The sequence below is a fragment of the Oncorhynchus clarkii genome, chromosome 23 (genome assembly GCF_045791955.1).
Source record: "Oncorhynchus clarkii lewisi isolate Uvic-CL-2024 chromosome 23, UVic_Ocla_1.0, whole genome shotgun sequence".
Classification (NCBI taxonomy): Eukaryota; Metazoa; Chordata; class Actinopteri; order Salmoniformes; family Salmonidae; genus Oncorhynchus; species Oncorhynchus clarkii.
The window spans coordinates 23,415,543-23,434,720 of record NC_092169.1 but is presented as its reverse complement, the minus strand read 5'-3'; the positions used below and the strand labels follow the sequence as shown (position 1 = coordinate 23,434,720).

Here is a 19,178-nt window from a genome sequence, read left to right as displayed (position 1 = left end):
GGGGTGGAGGGAAGGAGGGAGGGATAGCTACCAGCCGGTGTATTAGTCATCCCATCCAGCTGTCTGATAATGGAGGGAGAGAGGGGTGGAGGGAAGGAGGGAGGGATAGCTACCAGCCGGTGTATTAGTCATCCCATCCAGCTGTCTGATAATGGAGGGAGAGAGGGGTGGAGGGAAGGAGGGATAGCTACCAGCCGGTGTATTAGTCATCCTATCCAGCTGTCTGATAATGGAGGGAGAGAGGGGTGGAGGGAAGGAGGGAGGGATAGCTACCAGCCGGTGTATTAGTCATCCCATCCAGCTGTCTGATAATGGAGGGAGAGAGGGGTGGAGGGAAGGAGGGAGGGATAGCTACCAGCCGGTGTATTAGTCATCCCATCCAGCTGTCTGATAATGGAGGGAGAGGGGTGGAGGGAAGGAGGGAGGGATAGCTACCAGCCGGTGTATTAGTCATCCCATCCAGCTGTCTGATAATGGAGGGAGAGAGGGGTGGAGGGAAGGAGGGAGGGATAGCTACCAGCCGGTGTATTAGTCATCCCATCCAGCTGTCTGATAATGGAGGGAGAGGGGTGGAGGGAAGGAGGGAGGGATAGCTACCAGCCGGTGTATTAGTCATCCCATCCAGCTGTCTGATAATGGAGGGAGAGGGGTGGAGGGAAGGAGGGAGGGATAGCTACCAGTCGGTGTATACCTCTCTAGGACTTTCTGAGCTGGAATATACAGTACTTATCCCTCCCCCTTTCTCTCTATGTCCCCTATTTCCATCTTTCTCTTCCCTCTCCCACCTCTCCCTTTCCACCCCCTTACCTCCCTCTATCTTACCCATCTTTCACTCTCTTTCTGTCCTTCCCCCTTCCTCCCTCCCCCTCCCACTCAGTACTTCTCATCCAGAGCTCTGTCATCAGGCCTCTCCCCTGTCTCTCCAGCACGGCCTGACAGCCCATTCCTCATCATTTCCCCATTTTGGCAAAACCCAACTCTCCCCCTAATGGTTCTGCTGCTCTGCTCTGAACGCTTCCAGATGTTTGTGTATTTGTTGTGCTTCGACTGTAAAACACTTTACTCTTAGTTTGGATGCGTTCCCGTTTCCCCCCCGTATTGGTGGTGAGGGAGTGTGTGTGTGTGTGTGTTTGTGAGCGTGCACGTGTTTATTGAGAACTGTATATCTACAGATCGCCCCATCGTGTAAAAAAGTGAACTGTACAGCAAGCGTGAGAATTCCCATGGGTGTCGTCAGAGTGTGTGTGTGTGTGTGTGTGTGTGTGAGCATGTGTGTCTGAGTAAGTGAGGGGGTTTGTGAAGGCTTTGAAGCCTTGCTTTCCTCCAGGGGTTTTAATAGCAGTTGTGTACCATTTAAAATACATACATACTAAGCAGCTGGAAGCAGTCCCAGAATGAAAGCATTGAGCTAGGCTTCATGGCTCATGGCATTTCTCTTTGTTTATTCTCTGTTTACTTAGCAGTCTATACACTGGGATCCCTTTCATTTAGGCCTGTCACTTGTGAAGGATGGACCACATCAAACAGTCTGATCCATTAAAGAGCAGTGGCTGATGCCTGAGAAATATATTAGCCTAAATATGTAGATCATTGTAACTATCACTCGGAAGTAAAACCATGTATTTCAACTGTAGAGTGCAGTACAGAAATATATATATTACATGGGTAGCATCATAAGGGCTTGTTGTTGGCTGAGAGAAAGTCAAGAGTGTGCAAAGCTGTCATCAAGGCAAAGGGTGGCTACTTTGAAGAATCTCAAATATAACATATATTATTTGTTTATCACTCTTATGTTTACTACATGATTCCATGTGTTATTTCATAGTTTTGGTGTCTTCACTATTATTCTACAATGTAAAAAAAAAGTAAAATAAAGAAAAACCATGGAATGAGTAGGTGTATCCAAACTTTTGACTGGTACTGTACATGTTTTAAGCCTACTGCACTAAGGTCTATCAAATAAACCATCTCTGAGAACATGATATCGTCAGATAATGAAATGTTGTTGTTAGACCATCACACACATTATGTTTGACAGGTTTTAATCACAACTCAGCCTTGATTCGTTATTAACTACAGTAAGCCATTATGCAGTAATGCTCCATTCAAACTCTTTAGGTATTTATTATTAGGCACTTTAACATCTCAGTTATTTGTCCATTTTAGGTATGTTGCAAGGACAAACTTTAGTTTGAGGCCTCTCTTTGGGAGATCAAATCCACAATGTTATTAGAAGTGTCTTGTACTCTGATTGTGAGAGTCATTTTGAAACAGCGCTCTGCTGCGTACTAGAGGTGACGTCGGGAAGAGTACTTTGAATCTCCGACTGCCAGCCTGGCAGACAGCTAAAACCAGAGCTGACAGCAGAGGAGGATCCTAAGGTCTCTAGTGGTGACTCTGCTCCCTAGGCCTCCAGACCTGTCACTACTCCACTCTGTGTCACCCTGGCCTGCTCCAAGACACATCACAGTCTCCCCGTCCTTTTTCTCCCTGTCCTACCCTCTTGTTTTTAGTCGCTAGTTTGCTTGCCCTCTCCTCCTTCATTGCTCACTCTTCTCTATCTTCCGCTATTATGTTTCCAAATCTTTTCTTTTTTCATTCTTTCTTTCTTTCTTTCTTTCTTTCTTTCTTTCTTTCTTTCTTTCTTTCTTTCTTTTTCTTTCTCTCTTTTTCTATATTTCTTTCTTTCTTTCTGTGTCGCACTCTTTCCTCCCACCATCTACCTCCCTCCACCCTCTTCTTCCCTTGTCTCCTCTCTTTTCGTCTTGTCCAAGGCTGACTCCGCCACACAGCCACCCCCAGACAGGGGCTTTTCCTGGAGCAGTATCCCCACTCTCCACCCCTCTCCCCCTGGGCACTGACCTGCCAGCTCTGGCCCCTCCCTAGAGCTCCAGACTGCAGTAATTACTAGTGGCACCTGGGCTCTGGGGCTCCTATACAGGTGTGTGTGTGTGTGTGTGTGTGTGTGTGTGTGTGTGTGTGTGTGTGTGTGTGTGTGTGTGTGTGTGTGTGTGTGTGTGTGTGTGTGTGTGGAGGCTCTCTCTGCAGCAGACAGGGGGCTGTCAGACTTCCTAGCTACATCCCACCAACTAGGGCCATGTAGGGGCTAACACAAACAGACATCCCTGCTCCACGGTTCATCAAACCACACCTAAATATTACTGATACAAATATATGGTGATTCATTCAAAGGGATAATGAACTTTATCAGCAACATGTAATGATAATATTATAGTATTATGACAATGATTGTAAACCATACTAAAATCTATACAGTGATAACGACGTCAGTGTACCAGTTTTGTTAACAGTTTCTACTGAAACGTCCTCATCTCACAGTGCAAGTACGTAGAAGGTAAGAACGCACAGAAAGTTATCGTGATTGCTCCCCCACATTTAGTTCTTCCAGTATGTTTAAAAAGCATAGAGAAGTAAGTGGGCTGCCGTGCTGAAGGCGGACTGAGGCGGGGGGCATAAAGAGGAGGTGAAGCTTGAAGATGAGGGCAGTGTTATCTAAGGCTGCAGCGCTCGCGTCATAAACATAACAAACGGTGACTGTCACCACACCACGGCCCAGATCTAAGAGGGAGGGAGAAATATCTCACATGTCAGATCCCCTCACCTTTTAATGGACTGTTCCCTGGCCGGCCTGATGTTGACAAAGCACAGGGTCTCTCCGCTTGTGTCCCAAATGGCACCCTAGTCCCTATGGGCCCTGGTCAAACGTAGTGCACTATAAAAGGAATAGGGTGCCATTTGGGACTGTCTCTGTCCCTCTTCCTACATCACATGGAAAGCTGCTGGTCAGCCACTGTGAAATAGATCTGTCCTTGGCACTGGACGGGAGGAGGGTTGTGTGTGAGTACGTGTGTGTGTGTGTGTGTGCATGTGCTGTGTGTGCGACCCCATGTGTGTGAGGTGCTCAATGTTGACCTCTTGAGCTGGCTGCCATGGCGTCGGGCGCATCACAGCGGCAGTGTTTTGCATGGCGGAGACAAAGAGCATGATGAATGTCTCATGTTTAAACCTGCTGCCCTGCTGTGTGGTCCGGTAAAATGGCCTCAGGGCCACTCACACAACATCGCTACGGACACAAAGAACCGGTCACCTTTTCTTTCTACTACAAGCCTGGCCAGCACAGTGACTGCCTTACTGCAGCTAGGAGAGAGACAAGCAACACAGAGGAATGTACCAGTGCATTTAGTTAAGAATATAATACAATTCAACACAATAGAATAAATAATAATTTACATTAAGAAAGATGCATATAAAATGTATGCATTTGATATTAATGCAACTGTGTAACAAATGCTTCTCATTAATATACTATAATACATATATTTTCTGCTAAAACTGGGGCAAATTTAGAAATACATTAGTCTATGATGATGAGAAAAAGATGTGTTTGATCTATACTGTACAGAGGTATGCATGTGAAAGAATGTCATCTGTTTCACACATTATTAGATCAGAATAAGGCCTAAACAATGAATAGCATCAACATATCATCATTGATGGTTCACATATACACACCCTCACATCAGAATCAAAATCAGAACCAAAACCTAGATACATTTCAGGATCCATCAACTACTCAAAGACATGAGCTGAGGGAAAATTGACCACTATTATGATCCCAGATGAATCTCAAGTCCACTATTCTCTCACTACAGTTAATCAATAAGAAGAAAAACATGCATATTCATATATATTATCAAAGACAATGGACATTATTTTATTTTTATTTATTTTACTTATTTATTTTAATCTTTATTTAACTAGGCAAGTCAGTTAAGAACAAATTCTTATTTACTGCCAACCCCGGCCGACGCTGGACCAATTGTGCACCGCCCTCCAAATCACAGCCGGATGCGATGCAGCCTGGATTCGAACCAGGTATTGCAGTGACACCTCTTGCACTGAGATGCAGTGTTTTAGACCGCTGTGCCACTCAGGAGCCTGGATTTATTGTGAATATGTTGTTCATATTGTGTTCAGCTATCTTAATCTCAGATATGTCTGATGAGTGTGTGGATCAGAGAGTGGGGATGTGGAGATCATCCTGACCTTGGTTTTATAAATTTGATGTACACGTTTATTATGTATTTATAATATACCAGATAAAAGTTTGGATACACCTACTCATTCCAGGGTTTTTCTTTATGTTTTACTATTATCTACATTGTAGAACACTAGTGAAGACATTAAAACTATTAAAAAACACAAATGGAATCATGTAGTAACCAAAAAAAGTGTTAAACAAATCAAAATATATTTTATATTTGAGATTCTTCAAAGTTGCCACCCTTTGCCTTGATGACAGCTTTGCACAGTCTTGGTATTCAGTCAACCAGCTCTATGAGGTAATCATCTGGAATGAATTTCTAATAACAGGTGTGCCTTCTTAAAAGCTCATTTGTGGAAATTATTTCCTTCTTAATCCGTTTGAGCCAAACAGTTATGTTGTGACAAGGTGGGGGGGGGGGGGGGGTATAAAGAAGATAACCCTATTTGGTAAAAGACCAAGTCCATATTATGGCAAGAACAGCTAAAATAAGCAAAGACAAATGACAGTCTATCATTACTTTAAGACACAAAGGTCAGTCAATCTGGAAAATTTTGAAAACTTCAAGTTTCTTCAAGTGCAGTCGCAAAAACCATCAAGCGCTATGATTAAACTGGCTTTCATGAGGACCGCCACAGGAAAGGAAGACCCAGAGTTACCTCTGCTGCAGAGGAGAAGTTAATTAGAGTTACCAGCATCAGAAATTCAGCCCAAATAAATGCTTCACAGAGTTCAAGTAATAGACACATCTCAACATCAACTGTTCATCAAATTGTCGAATTTATGCAAAGAAACTACTGCTAATGGACACCAATAATAAGAGACTTGCTTGGGCCAAGAAACACGAGCAAGCAATGGACATTAGACCGGTGGAAATCTGTCCTTTTGTCTGAAAATGTGACATTTTTCATTCCAACCACCGTGTCTTTGTGGGATGCTTTGTGGGTTCCCACCGTGAAGCATGGAGGAGGAGGTGTGGGGGTGCTTTGTTGGTGATACTGTCTGTGATTTATTTAGAATTCAAGGCAAGCTTAACTAGCATGGCTACCACAGCATTCTGCAGAGATACGCCATCCCATCTGGTTTGTGCTTCGTGGGACTATCATTTGTTTTTCAACAGAACAATGACCCGACACACCTCCAGGCTGTGCAAGGGCTATTTGACCAAGAAGGAGAGTGATGGAGTGCTGCATCAGATGACCTGTCCTCCACAATCACCCAACCTCAACACAATTGAGATGGTTTGATTTGATTTGTTTAACACTTTTTTGGTTACTACATTATTCCATATGTGTTATTTCATAGTTTTGATGTTATTCTACAATGTAGAAAATAGTAACAATAAAGAAAAACCTTTAAATGAGTATATATATATATATATATATATATATATATATATATATATATATATATATATATACAGTGCCTTGCGAAAGTATTCGGCCCCCTTGAACTTTGCGACCTTTTGCCACATTTCAGGCTTCAAACATAAAGATATAAAACTGTATTTTTTTGTGAAGAATCAACAACAAGCGGGACACAATCATGAAGTGGAACGACATTTATTGGATATTTCAAACTTTTTTAACAAATCAAAAACTGAAAAATTGGGCGTGCAAAATTATTCAGCCCCCTTAAGTTAATACTTTGTAGCGCCACCTTTTGCTGTGATTACAGCTGTAAGTCGCTTGGGGTATGTCTCTATCAGTTTTGCATATCGAGAGACCAACATTTTTTCCCATTCCTCCTTGCAAAACAGCTCGAGCTCAGTGAGGTTGGATGGAGAGTATTTGTGAACAGCAGTTTTCAGTTCTTTCCACAGATTCTCGATTGGATTCAGGTCTGGACTTTGACTTGGCCATTCTAACACCTGGATATGTTTATTTTTGAACCATTCCATTGTAGATTTTGCTTTATGTTTTGGATCATTGTCTTGTTGGAAGACAAATCTCCGTCCCAGTCTCAGGTCTTTTGCAGACTTCATCAGGTTTTCTTCCAGAATGGTCCTGTATTTGGCTCCATCCATCTTCCCATCAATTTTAACCATCTTCCCTGTCCCTGCTGAATAAAAGCAGGCCCAAACCATGATGCTGCCACCACCATGTTTGACAGTGGGGATGGTGTGTTCAGGGTGATGAGCTGTGTTGCTTTTACGCCAAACATAACGTTTTGCATTGTTGCCAAAAAGTTTAATTTTGGTTTCATCTGACCAGAGCACCTTCTTCCACATGTTTGGTGTGTCTCACAGGTGGCTTGTGGCAAACTTTAAACAACACTTTTTATGGATATCTTTAAGAAATGGCTTTCTTCTTGCCACTCTTCCATAAAGGCCAGATTTGTGCAATATACAAATAATTATAATAATATAATTATCGCTTGCACATCCTTGGGATGTTTAAAGCTTGGGAAATATTGTTGTATCCAAATCCGGCTTTAAACTTCTTCACAACAGTATCTCGGACCTGCCTGGTGTGTTCCTTGTTCTTCATGATGCTCTCTGCGCTTTTAACGGACCTCTGAGACTATCACAGTGCAGGTGCATTTATACGGAGACTTGATTACACACAGGTGGAGTGTATTTATCATCATTAGTCATTTAGGTCAACATTGGATCATTCAGAGATCCTCACTGAACTTCTGGAGAGAGTTTGCTGCACTGAAAGTAAAGGGGCTGAATAATTTTGCACGCCCAATTTTTCAGTTTTTGATTTGTTAAAAAGGTTTGAAATATCCAATAAATGTCGTTCCACTTCATGATTGTGTCCCGCTTGTTGTTGATTCTTTACAATAACGTGAAAATACAGTTTTATATCTTTATGTTTGAAGCCTGAAATGTAGCAAAAGGTCGCAAAGTTCAAGGGGGCCGAATACTTTCGCAAGGCACTGTATATATACCCACATTGTATATGCCCCCTCTAATAAATCTGATGTGAGTGAGGACTAGAGAGGGCTCATAAGGAAGTGTAATCTTTACCTTTGTGGTTCTTGCCGTCTCTAGAGCCTCTGGGTAGAGGGGTGTAGGGCATAAAGGAACACTCAGACCTGGGGTCACCTGGGGCCTGGGGAAACGAAACACACACACACACACACTTTACTATTTAGCGTGTAAAAGAAAAAACATGTCCTCAGCTATCAAACAAATTCATTGGTAGAGAGAGAGAAAGAGATGCAGAGAGTGAGAGAGAGAAAGGAGAGAGAAAAAGGGAGAGATGCAGAAGTAGAGAAGGGTTGAGCGGTTTCATTGCCGTGACTGATTGTCCGAGTGCCATAAATTCTATTGAAGCGAGACAGGAAATGTTGGAGCTCCATTCCTGTTTTATCGCAGATGGAGGGAAGGAGCGCTGGGCCAGGGCAGGTTTCATTACTTTCTTATGGAGAGGTAGGCGCTATGACCCTGGCTTTGATGGTTTGTCCCCCTCCTGGCCTGTTAGAGGGGGTCTATATGGGGGAAGGCCTCATGACTACTGAGCCATGACCTGCTGTAGGGGTCAAACCAAGGGCAGACACCACACACTATGATCCACAGCCCCTCTAACCCTAGCCCTAACTAACACACTACTACTGCTATCTGACTACACACCAACAGGTGGCATGACATCACCACTCTGACTCTCCAACGTTCTCTGCTACTGGCTTTCAAGGTTTCAGACTTACATCCACTGTTTCTTGAGTTCTCAGCTCTTTTACACTAGGTGTGTTCTTGGAAAGACTGAGTAACTCAGTGTGATGTAGGTCTATGTGGTGACCAGGGTTGGGGAGTAACAGATTACACACAAAAAAGGTCAATGTAATCCGTTACGTTACCAGCAAAAATATGGTAATCAGATTACAGACGGTTTTGAAAAAGTAGAAAGTAGGTTTTGAAAAAATACTTTGAGGATTACGTTTAAATTCAGAAGGGATTTTTGCTTTTAACCAAAACAGAGTTGGGCGGCTCTGTTTTAAACAGCGGCATATTATCAAGATATCAAAGTGTCACCAACAAACAGTCGACCTATAGCAAATGCAGCATATGGCATTCATTTTTCACATGTAAATAGCACTTTTCAGTAGTGCTCAAAAAACATGCCATTCCATGAGCGCAGCATTTATTTTTCAAATTGAATCAATGAGCCCAATCAGTCCTCCATTACAACAAAATCATAAACAACAGAGTAGGGCTGGCTAATAAGTCCGTAGTTTTGGGGTAATGCTCCGGTAAAACATTATGGCTAATCTATACTTCCATATTTCCAAGTCCTATTCTTGAAGATCAAGGCGTATAACATTTATTGGAATGACTGGAATTCTGATAGACTTTGGTTTTTAATGTAAAGATATAATTTAATCGTGTTATTATACGCAGTAGAAAGCGATGGCCTACATATCCAACCCATAAAGTAAAATATAACATCCATATATGGCCAGCTACGTAAACTTTAACATTGATTTATCCTGCAAGTGATGTCGTTCAATTGGTAACATACATTTTTGTCTTCTTCTAATGCCTCTTAAGGGGAAAGTGATCTAGAAGTAACTGAATGTAATCAGATTACATTACTGAGTTTGGGTAATCCAAAAATACTGATTACAAATTTGAACAGGTAATTAGGAACTGTAACGGATTGCATTTACAAAGTAACCTACCCAACCCTGTGGTGACAGTCTACATTTCCCAACTGTACCTACTGAAAATACATTGGTTGGTTGCACATTCAAAGAACAGAACGGCCACCAGCAAGGCCCAGAGTTTAGACAATACAAACTATACTGATATTAAGAGTGAGTGTATTTGAACAGGTCAAAAGTGTTTATTTGTTTTTCTTCTTTTGGTGCGAAAGACCTAAACATCCTGTTTTATTTGTCTTCTGTTCCCTGGACTTTTAGCTGTTTCAACAGGCAGTTTATCTTGACATGTTGCTATCTGATGCCTTTGCAGAAATACCCTCTTTCCTCTCCTGCAGGAAGGAATTCACTGGGCTTTTAATCATAGCAAAACACCAAAGTGACAAATACATATTAGAGATGGTTTAGTGCTGCTATTTCTCCCCTTGTGTGGTTGTTTCACTAGTCTACAGCCCCCACACACAACCTTGAGAAACAAGAGAGGTGGACAACGCTAAATGAAAACATATTCTTCAATGGCGGTGTAAATTGAAAATGATCCCATAATGTGCTTTCAGATAGGATCTCTGAAGGACATTACAGTACATAGGCTGGCTTGGGCTGGTGAGCACATGCTTTATATATTACTAGAAGAAGAGTTCCAGACAAAATGATATCAACGAGTTTTGGGTGCAATAGTAGATGAGCGTATTAGAATGACAATATCACAAAATATCCTGTCCACATAATACTTCAAACTTCACTTCGAGGTCAGTTTTTTGGGTGTTATAGCTATTTAAGGTAGTATTATTATTTTTTTTACAGTACTATATCTTACAACCAGTGATGCAGTGAGTAAACACTGGTCACTGTCCGCCGCGAGTAAAGTAAGTCCTTATATTATCAATCCTTTTTTCCAAAATAGGTAGGTAAACACTCTATTTAAGGTGGTATTCTACTGTACCATATCTAACAACTATTTCAGGTAGTATTCTACTGTACCATATCTAACAACTATTTCAGGTAGTATTCTACTGTACCATATCTAACAACTATTTCAGGTAGTATTCTACTGTACCATATCTAACAACTATTTCAGGTAGTATTCTACTGTACCATATCTAACAACTATTTCAGGTAGTATTCTACTGTACCATATCTAACAACTATTTCAGGTAGTATTTAAACAGTACTGGAGGTCTGCCTTTCCTCTTCAATGTGTCAGCAGTGTCCTAACATCCCCCAGTCATTGGGCTCTGACTACATAATAGGTCTGTGTCTTAGACATAGAATTACAACCAATAGAACAATGAACCATGAACCATTGATTTGAATAGGACTGAATAAGAGTGAATGTGAATGTCTGTTCTACCCAGTTCTGATTCTATGGCCTGAGAGGCAGCCCATTGAGCCCCAGAGCGACCTGCCTGTCTGGTTTATTTCCTGTCCTGCCTGAGAGATCACAGACTCTGGCCCTCCCCTGTTCCTCCCCTGGCCCCACAAAGACCCTCCTAATCCTGCTGCTTGTCCACAATTAATCTTCCCACCAGCCACGTTATTACCAGCACCACCCACAGACTGCGAGGGGGGGGGGGGGGGGGGGGGGGGTAGTGGTTGGATAGGAAGCAATGTTCTGGGGTCGCTCCTCCTTACGGGTCGGCAGGGACGTCAATCAGTCGCTGCCCCCCAAAAATGGCCCGCTGTCAACATCAGAGCGTTGCCTTGATCCCCTCCCACCATGCCACGTCAACTGATCAAACACCCCCATCTTCCCCTCCCTCCCTATCCACAACACCACCCCACCCGTAGAACATTAATCAGACAGTTTTCCCTCTTACCCACCCTCCCCACTACTCCCCCCGCTTCTCCCCATTCACTTTACTCTATGACCCGTACAGGGGATGAGAAAGCTGCTTGGCCTCTGATGATGGGAGTCCCTATGGAACCAACTTCAGGGAGGACTAGATCTGAAACACAGCTGTTATCAGGGCCCTCTCTCTCTCTCTATTCATCTATGTCCTATATCTCTTCCTTGTTACCACTTGCTCTCCCTCTCTCGTTTTCTGTGCTTCTTTACCCCCCCATTCTCTAGCTCTCTAGCCTTCTCTCCTTCCCCCTCTCCCTTCCTCTTTCTTTAAAAGGGCTGGCCGACCAGGCCAGTCTTTGATCACAAGCCTTAAGATTTTACACAAACATAATCTAAAGCCAAGGGTTGGCTCATACTGTAGGCCCACTGGACTCATTCATTTAGTATGGTCACTGCTCAGTGCTCACAGATGCTTAAGACATTTACCCTGACGACCAGACCACGGTCTTCATTGATTTAAAATAGAAACGAATGGCAGACGTTTAAAATGACATCTATCCATTACATGTTTTTGAATGTGTTTTGACTCATGTCGGTAAGTCATAACTGTGTATGTGAATACCAATAGTCCCTGTTAGCTACATTGAGAGTAGGTCTTCATCGGCCCATGGCAAACTGGAATAATAAAATGCTGCATATTCAGATCATAAATGATCTTCAAAGAAATGAGAAACTGATGGATTGAAGAGGGCCTGAGATCACATCAATAACCGCTAAAAGCAAACATACTTAATGTTCAAAACATTCTCTGAGAGGCGGACTGTGGACTACAAGTAATTATAGCCCCCCCCCCTTCTCCCTCTTTTTCTCTCTCTCTCTCTGTCTCTCTCTCTCGTTGTTCCTGCACTGAGCAGATGGGGGTGCTGCAGTGTCATCTATTTAAGAGCGTCCCTTCTCTCTCTCCCTCCCTCTCTGTGCTGGCCGGAGTAGTATGCTCATCAAGCTAAGTATTGTTTTAATTTGCCGGGCCAGAGGCATATGCTGAGTGTTCACATCATTATAGTCTCTGTGCTGTGTGAGTTATCAACACAGCTTATAATAATACAGGCTGGGGAGAAGGAAAGCAGAATTCACTCTGATAATGGAGAGCGAGGGAGAAAGACAGAGAGAGGGAGAGAGAGAGAGGAAAAAGCGAGGGAAACGAGAGAAAGTGAGGGATGAGAAAGAGAGAGGGGGAGGAGAGAGAAAGAGTGTGAGAGAGAGAGAGAGAAAGAGGGAGTGATAGAGAGAGAGGGGAGGTGGGGAGACAGAGGAAGCTCTGTTAAATGTCATAATGAAAGATGACTCCCATACAGGATTATACATCACACCAGTACTGTCTGTCTTCTCTCTTCTGCTGTTTCATACGAATAAATGCTGATAAACCTTGAGGCAATAATGATTATTGCTTCTAACAGATCACCATGAGAGAACGGGAAGATGAGGGCATGTAGAGTATTTTATGAATATACCTCAGACCCAACATTGTGACACCCCTTGCCTATACCAGTCTCAGCTTCCTTCTGTGAAGTCCGTGGAGATAAAGTATTTCTCAGATAGGCAGAGCCAAAACCCTACAGTATATACGGAATACAGTTCAGAGAGTTTGGCTAACTCTGTTCAAGGTTAAGCTATCAGTCCCAAATGTTTCATGGGGATTTTGGTCAAACATAGTGCACTACAAATACTAAAGTGTCCATTGAGACCAAGGCCGATCTCTGGATGGAGTGCCCTGTTGGTAAGGACTCATCCCGCCCCGTCGCTCCCTCCCTCCCTACTTCTCGCCTCACCTCAACCTCCCTAGTTGAGACTGAGCAGCAATACAATGTAATAAGGGCTACGTCGTCCAGGCCCAGCGGTGTAAACACCAGCTCCCTTTTTTATCTCCCTCTCCATCTGGACAAGCAGACAAAGTGCTAAAAGGAAATAAATAGGTCCTGACAGCCACATCAAAGGGTTCAGCCGACGGCTTACTGCTACTTAGGGCACAGGAATGCTGTTGCTAAGCATCAGACCACAACCTATCAGGGCCCAAGGAGTACACGGAGGGGCCAAGGACTGGGCCTTGCAGAGTAGAGAGGGAGATGGGGATGTGGGGGAGAAAGAAAGAAAGAGGGAGAGAGAGAGATGGGGGAAAAGAGGGAAGAAAAAGAGGAGGGGAAGGAGGGAGGGAAGAGGGAGAATAAACTGACAGTGATGGGAGGCTAGGGACTCTAGGAGGTTTTTGTAGCTTAAAGCAATTGTTAGAAGAAACAAGCTTTCTGTTTTGTTTTCTCTTGACACCATTTCTGCTGTTTGCGCTTGCAAAAGACATGTATAAAAATGTCTTTTGAAATGTTTTCTCTTTGGGTCTATATCAAAAATATTTATTTTGTGTGTGAACGTGGAACTTTCTTTCTCGTCTCTCCTTTAGCTCTTGCACTGCTTTCTTATGATTTTAAAGATCAGAGGAGACAGAAGTTGTACACTTATTTGAGTCAACAGTTAATGCTGGACTGACACATTTTTCATACTTCTTTAATGTCATTTTGTGCTTCATACCTCTGATGTTCAGGGTTATGAACATAAAAACACATAAACATCCTGAAAAACAGAGATACAAAACAAGTAATAGAAAATGATAGAGAGACATTGACTAACAATAACTTAATAAGAGTCGCGGTTAACGACGGCAAAAAAATACACAATGTTGTAATTAAGACACAAAGCCATTCTCTTATTCAAAGTTAAACTCCAGTTTAAACATCACGAGTTGCAAAGATGACTACGTACCACTTAGATTATTTTAAGAGGTACATTTAAGAGCCAAAAACAAATGATAAGTGCGTGTTTTTCGACAATGAAAAACTAGCAACAAAGTGCCTAGCAACAAAACAAATTGAAGTCAAATCTTGAAACAGTTGTTTGAAACACATTTCTGCATGTAGTATTAGTTCAGCACTGTATCGACCACACCTAGGAGAGAAAGTACTTCTAAAGAAACACTTTTATACCGTTGACCTTGATAATTGTGTATCAGATACGCATGCAAAAAACATGATGTGTTTTAAATTACTTTTGTGTGTGTAAAATGTATTAACTCTGTTTTCTTGTGGTGGGGGGGAACATTTGATGTGATGATGCCATACACAACACACAACAACCTAACGTTGTTAGGGCGTTCCATTAATGATTCACCAGTTTTACACCAATGAACTGGCTCAGAGTAAACGGATCACTGATCACAAGACCAGCAACTCGTTGGGCTTGTTTCGCTCGGAGCGGAAAGTGAAGGGTACAGCACTTGCAGAATCTACAACCTTGCGTCACCTCTCTATGTACAGCTCAGTGCTAAACAAGCAATGGATGGGTCACACACACGCACGCACGCACACACGCACGCACGCACACACGCAGCTCAGTGTTAAACAAGCAAAGGTCGTCTCACTACAGGAAGTTAAATTGCCCGTATCAACAACCCTTAGATGCTAATAGGTCCAGGTTTGTTTTTAGGGTTGAATTTTAAAAAGCTGCTCAGTCCGACCTTTTGATTTGAATGCCTCTCAGAATAAGCGAGAGTAAAGCGGAAACATGCGTTGTATTGTAGTGAAGGAACTCCGGTATACAGCTTAGTACACGCTTCAGGCTGTTTCTTATTCGGCAAGGCTATGACCTTTCCACTGCTGGGCTGACTCTGACTCTGTATACTATCTACCATGTCCATAACCATTAAGATTATACAGGATAAAGTCTAACAAAATATATTAGTAACATATTAGTGGTGTTGCATCCAATGGGAGTCTGGTAAGAAAAAAGGTTATCCAGCAGCTCGGCCTGTAACAGTCTTAATGTATGGTGATCACTGATGCAAGCTGGGAATAGTTACTCCCTACAGTTTATCATGCTGTTGGAAAGTCCAGAGATGTTTGAATGAGATACAAGTACGTAACGTCAATAGAAAATGACAGCCATTACACTGTGAGTCATTGTATAGTGTACTGTACAGACTTGTTTTTCTTTAGAGAGTTGACCTCTACTAGCATTGAATTTGTCCACAAGATTCAAGGACAATTGTCATGCCATTTCCTCCCTAGCATCTTGTTGGAACAGAAATGTCTTCAATCACTTGAGATCCCCCCCCCCCCACACACACACATACACGGAGAGAGACTCAGAAGTGTGACATATCATGAGGCTTTCGGTAGCGATTAGGGGCTGTAGCTAACGTCAGAGCTGTTTTCCACTACAGAGTGTGTGCTGCCTGGTTGCCTGGATGGCTGGATGGGTAGGATGTTTAATAATTGAAGACTCAGGGAGCGGGCCTGTCACACAGCCTTGTCTGGAATGTTTCCTATGCAATTAGACGGCGGGAGACATTTGAAGACGACCCACCAAAAAGTGACATGTGGAACTTAAAGGAAATTAGCTCTTCACACGAGTGAAATGTGAAGGTTACTTAGCAATGCTTAACTCAGAGATGTAGCTGTGTGAGTTTGTGTGTGTTTGACTGAGGCCCGGGTCTATGAAGACTGCTATTTTCTTTACTTTCAGCCGAGCTTCAGTCAAGGGAGATCACAGAGGGAATGAAAACTAATTTTGACTTGGGGCGTACAGAGAGAGAGAGAGACAGAGACTGAGAGCGAGAGAGAGAGAGGGAGAGGGGGAGAGGGAGAGAAAATCTGAAATGTGTCGAAATAATGAGATCTCTTGATGTTTTCTGGGAAGATATGGGATGATGCCGACAGATGTGCTCCTCGCATTTACAAAAGGACACAAACACACACGGACAGAAAATATACACCAACAGCCACACATACATTCCTATCCCCAGAACACACACTGTAGGCCAACAGCACAGTATTGCACATATGGGTACAATACAAATACTGAATACACATACATAAATCTACATGTACATTATACTGTGTAAACACACCTCATTCTGTCACAGACACACACTACTTTACATAGGCTAAACACAATACTAATCAATTCGTTTTGTTTATTGGAACGACTGAAAATCATGGAAAAAACAAATCATGTTTTCTTTTGTCATAATTCCCAGGCTACTTGGCCCAAGTCAGAATGACCTTCCCTTCCCCAAGCCATTTCTCCTGCATCTTTTAACCTCCAGGCTGCAATGATGACAGCGTTATCTCCACAACATATCATAACTCACAGCCCAACAAGCAACACACATCCTCCTCTTCCAGGGTGGGACGGACGGACGGACGGACGGACGGACAGACAGACGGACCCCGGCCTGCAAGACATTGCACCATGTCATCTTTTATGGCGCAGAGAAAGTAGTGCCCAACACAGTCTAATTACAACATGCCTAGTCCATTCACCTCCAAGATAGACAGATGGACAGACTTGCGGGCGGATGGACGGACAGACCGACCAGAGGCCCACTAACAATGCGTGAAATATAGAGCCCTTCCTATATCTACAGTGGCTATGTTGTTATATGGTGGTCCGTGTCGTCTTCTTGTTGTTTTTCTAAAAGCTGCGAGGGAGAGAAAGCAGAGGGACTACCCTCTTCGAAAAAAGGTTATGGATCGAGCCAAAAAGGGTGCCATTATTGAAGCAAGCAATAGAATCCTTTTTAGTTCTATCCAGAACCCTTTTTGGTTCTATCCAGAACCCTTTTTAGTTCTATCCAGAACCCTTTTTGGTTCTATCCAGAACCCTTTTTAGTTCTATCCAGAACCCTTTTTAGTTCTATCCAGAACCCTTTTTAGTTCTATCCAGAACCCCTTTTTTTTGTACGCCACCATGCAGCTCCCATTATGATGTTGTATTTAGTAGTTTAGCAGATGCTCTTATCCAGAGCATTTAGGGTTAAGTGCCTTGCTCAAGGGCACATCAACAGATGTTTCACCTAGTCTGCTCTGGGATTCGAACCAGTGACCTTTTGGTTTCTGGCACAACGTTCTTAACCGCTAGGCTCGCACCTCTACCTCGCCCTCTACCTCGCTCCCTCCCTCCCTACAGAAGGACTTATGAAGGTGAGTGTCTGCGTGACAGGCGGAGAATAAAAGAGACAAACCCAGGGATAAAAATTAAATCAAAAGTAGCTGTCTCGACCAGTAATTGCACTGCTTTGCTGAGCATGCTATATATATATATATAAAGGTGATTTACTGTCCGCCTTGCCACCACAAATCAGGAGACCCTCGCGGAGAAACACTTGTGCTATGAAATTGTTTAATCTCATCAAGTTCTGCTTTCACAGCAGGCCATAAATCACAAAGTCTTTGTTATCATAGACCTCCATGAGCGCCTGTGAGGCAGGCAATGGATCGTGGGTATATATAATCTTGACTGAGCAAACAGCCGGGGTCTGAGGAGAGAGAGGAGCAGGGAGGGCTGAAATACTTTCCTACTAGCCGTGGAGGTGGCGCTTGTGGATTGTGCAGCTGGCAGACCACTGACTACACTACAGCCATGATGTGATGGATATCTCCTCTACACTGCATCCATTCCCAGCCAATTATTACTGCATAAATGTCTTGTCAACAAGAAAACTGACAATTAATGTAGTTAAAAATGCACTGGTGAACGCGTCTACAATCCAAAAAGGGAGGGTGACGCCCAGGCGAGCCAGTGCTGTGTTCCAGTATGTGAATTTACCGCTGGGTTTTAAACTCTGTCGTAAAGACACAGACACACAGACAGGCCAATACAACACAGGAGTCCCAGTACCAGACAGACTAGGGAGAAATGACCTGCAAAACAAAATGTCCGCCAACCTCTGACTCTCTTTCCTCTCTTTCATCAACGACACAGGAATGAGAAGGTTGAGCGAGGATGCAGAGAAATCGAGAAATCAAAGCAACACCTTTGCTGTTTTTAAAATGCAACAATATACACATTTACAAGTCCAAGAGTGCATGCAGGTGATCTAAATGCATTATTTAGGATGTACTTGGAGAGTATTTATTCAGCTTGGGGTCATTTATCAGACTGAATGTGGGGCGGGCGGAAGGCTGAGTTAGAAAGAATCCCAGACCTCAGTGCGGGGCTGCAGTGGAGATGAGCCCTAGCAGAGATTTATCTGTGTTTGGGCTCCTCAGCAGATAAATCAGCCGGTGTAATCACGCTGTGAGAGACCCAGCTGTGACCCCACGCTGAACTAATGACACGCAGGATATCTACAGTACACTACACCCCCGGCTTCCACTTCCTGGGTTAGGGGTTAACCTCCTGTTTCTCTTTGCCCTGTGTGTGGCAGCCTGAAAAGGCTAAAGGAAGAACATTCACCTACAGACGGGAAAGGGGAGAGAGAGATGGGAGATGGAGATCGAGAGAGGGATAAAGAATGTGCGAAAGAAGGGAAAGAAAGAAATGTATTGAACAAGAGAGAAAGAGGGACAGTGAGGGAGAGAGAGAGAGTGAGAAGACAGAAAATGGAAAACAAGAGAGAGATGGGGTGATCGAGAAAACGAGAGGGAAAGAGGGATAGTGAGGAAGGGAAGGAAAGAGGATACCTAGTCAGTTGTACAACAATGCATTCAACCAAAATGTGTCTTCCGCATTGAAACCCAACCCCTCTGAATCAGAGCGGTGGAAGAGAAGGAAGAGAGAGTGTGAGAGAGAAAGAGAAAGTGAGAGATTCAGACAGAGAAAGAGACCTAAAGAGGAAACGGGGAAACACAGGACAGTCTTTTTTTCCTGTTTACCTAACGGTCGAGGGCAGCC

General features: G+C 43.2%; 1 protein-coding gene across 1 annotated transcript in view; it reads right to left on the bottom strand.

The window, feature by feature from the left end:
- Nucleotides 1-19,178, bottom strand: part of LOC139381462 (leucine-rich melanocyte differentiation-associated protein-like) — a 381,245-nt gene that overhangs the window by 29,160 nt on the left and 332,907 nt on the right. Inside the window, exon 6 of the mRNA XM_071125016.1 lies at nucleotides 8,040-8,124. Coding sequence (XP_070981117.1) covers nucleotides 8,040-8,124 — 85 coding nt within the window. The remainder of the gene's footprint in view (nucleotides 1-8,039; nucleotides 8,125-19,178) is intronic.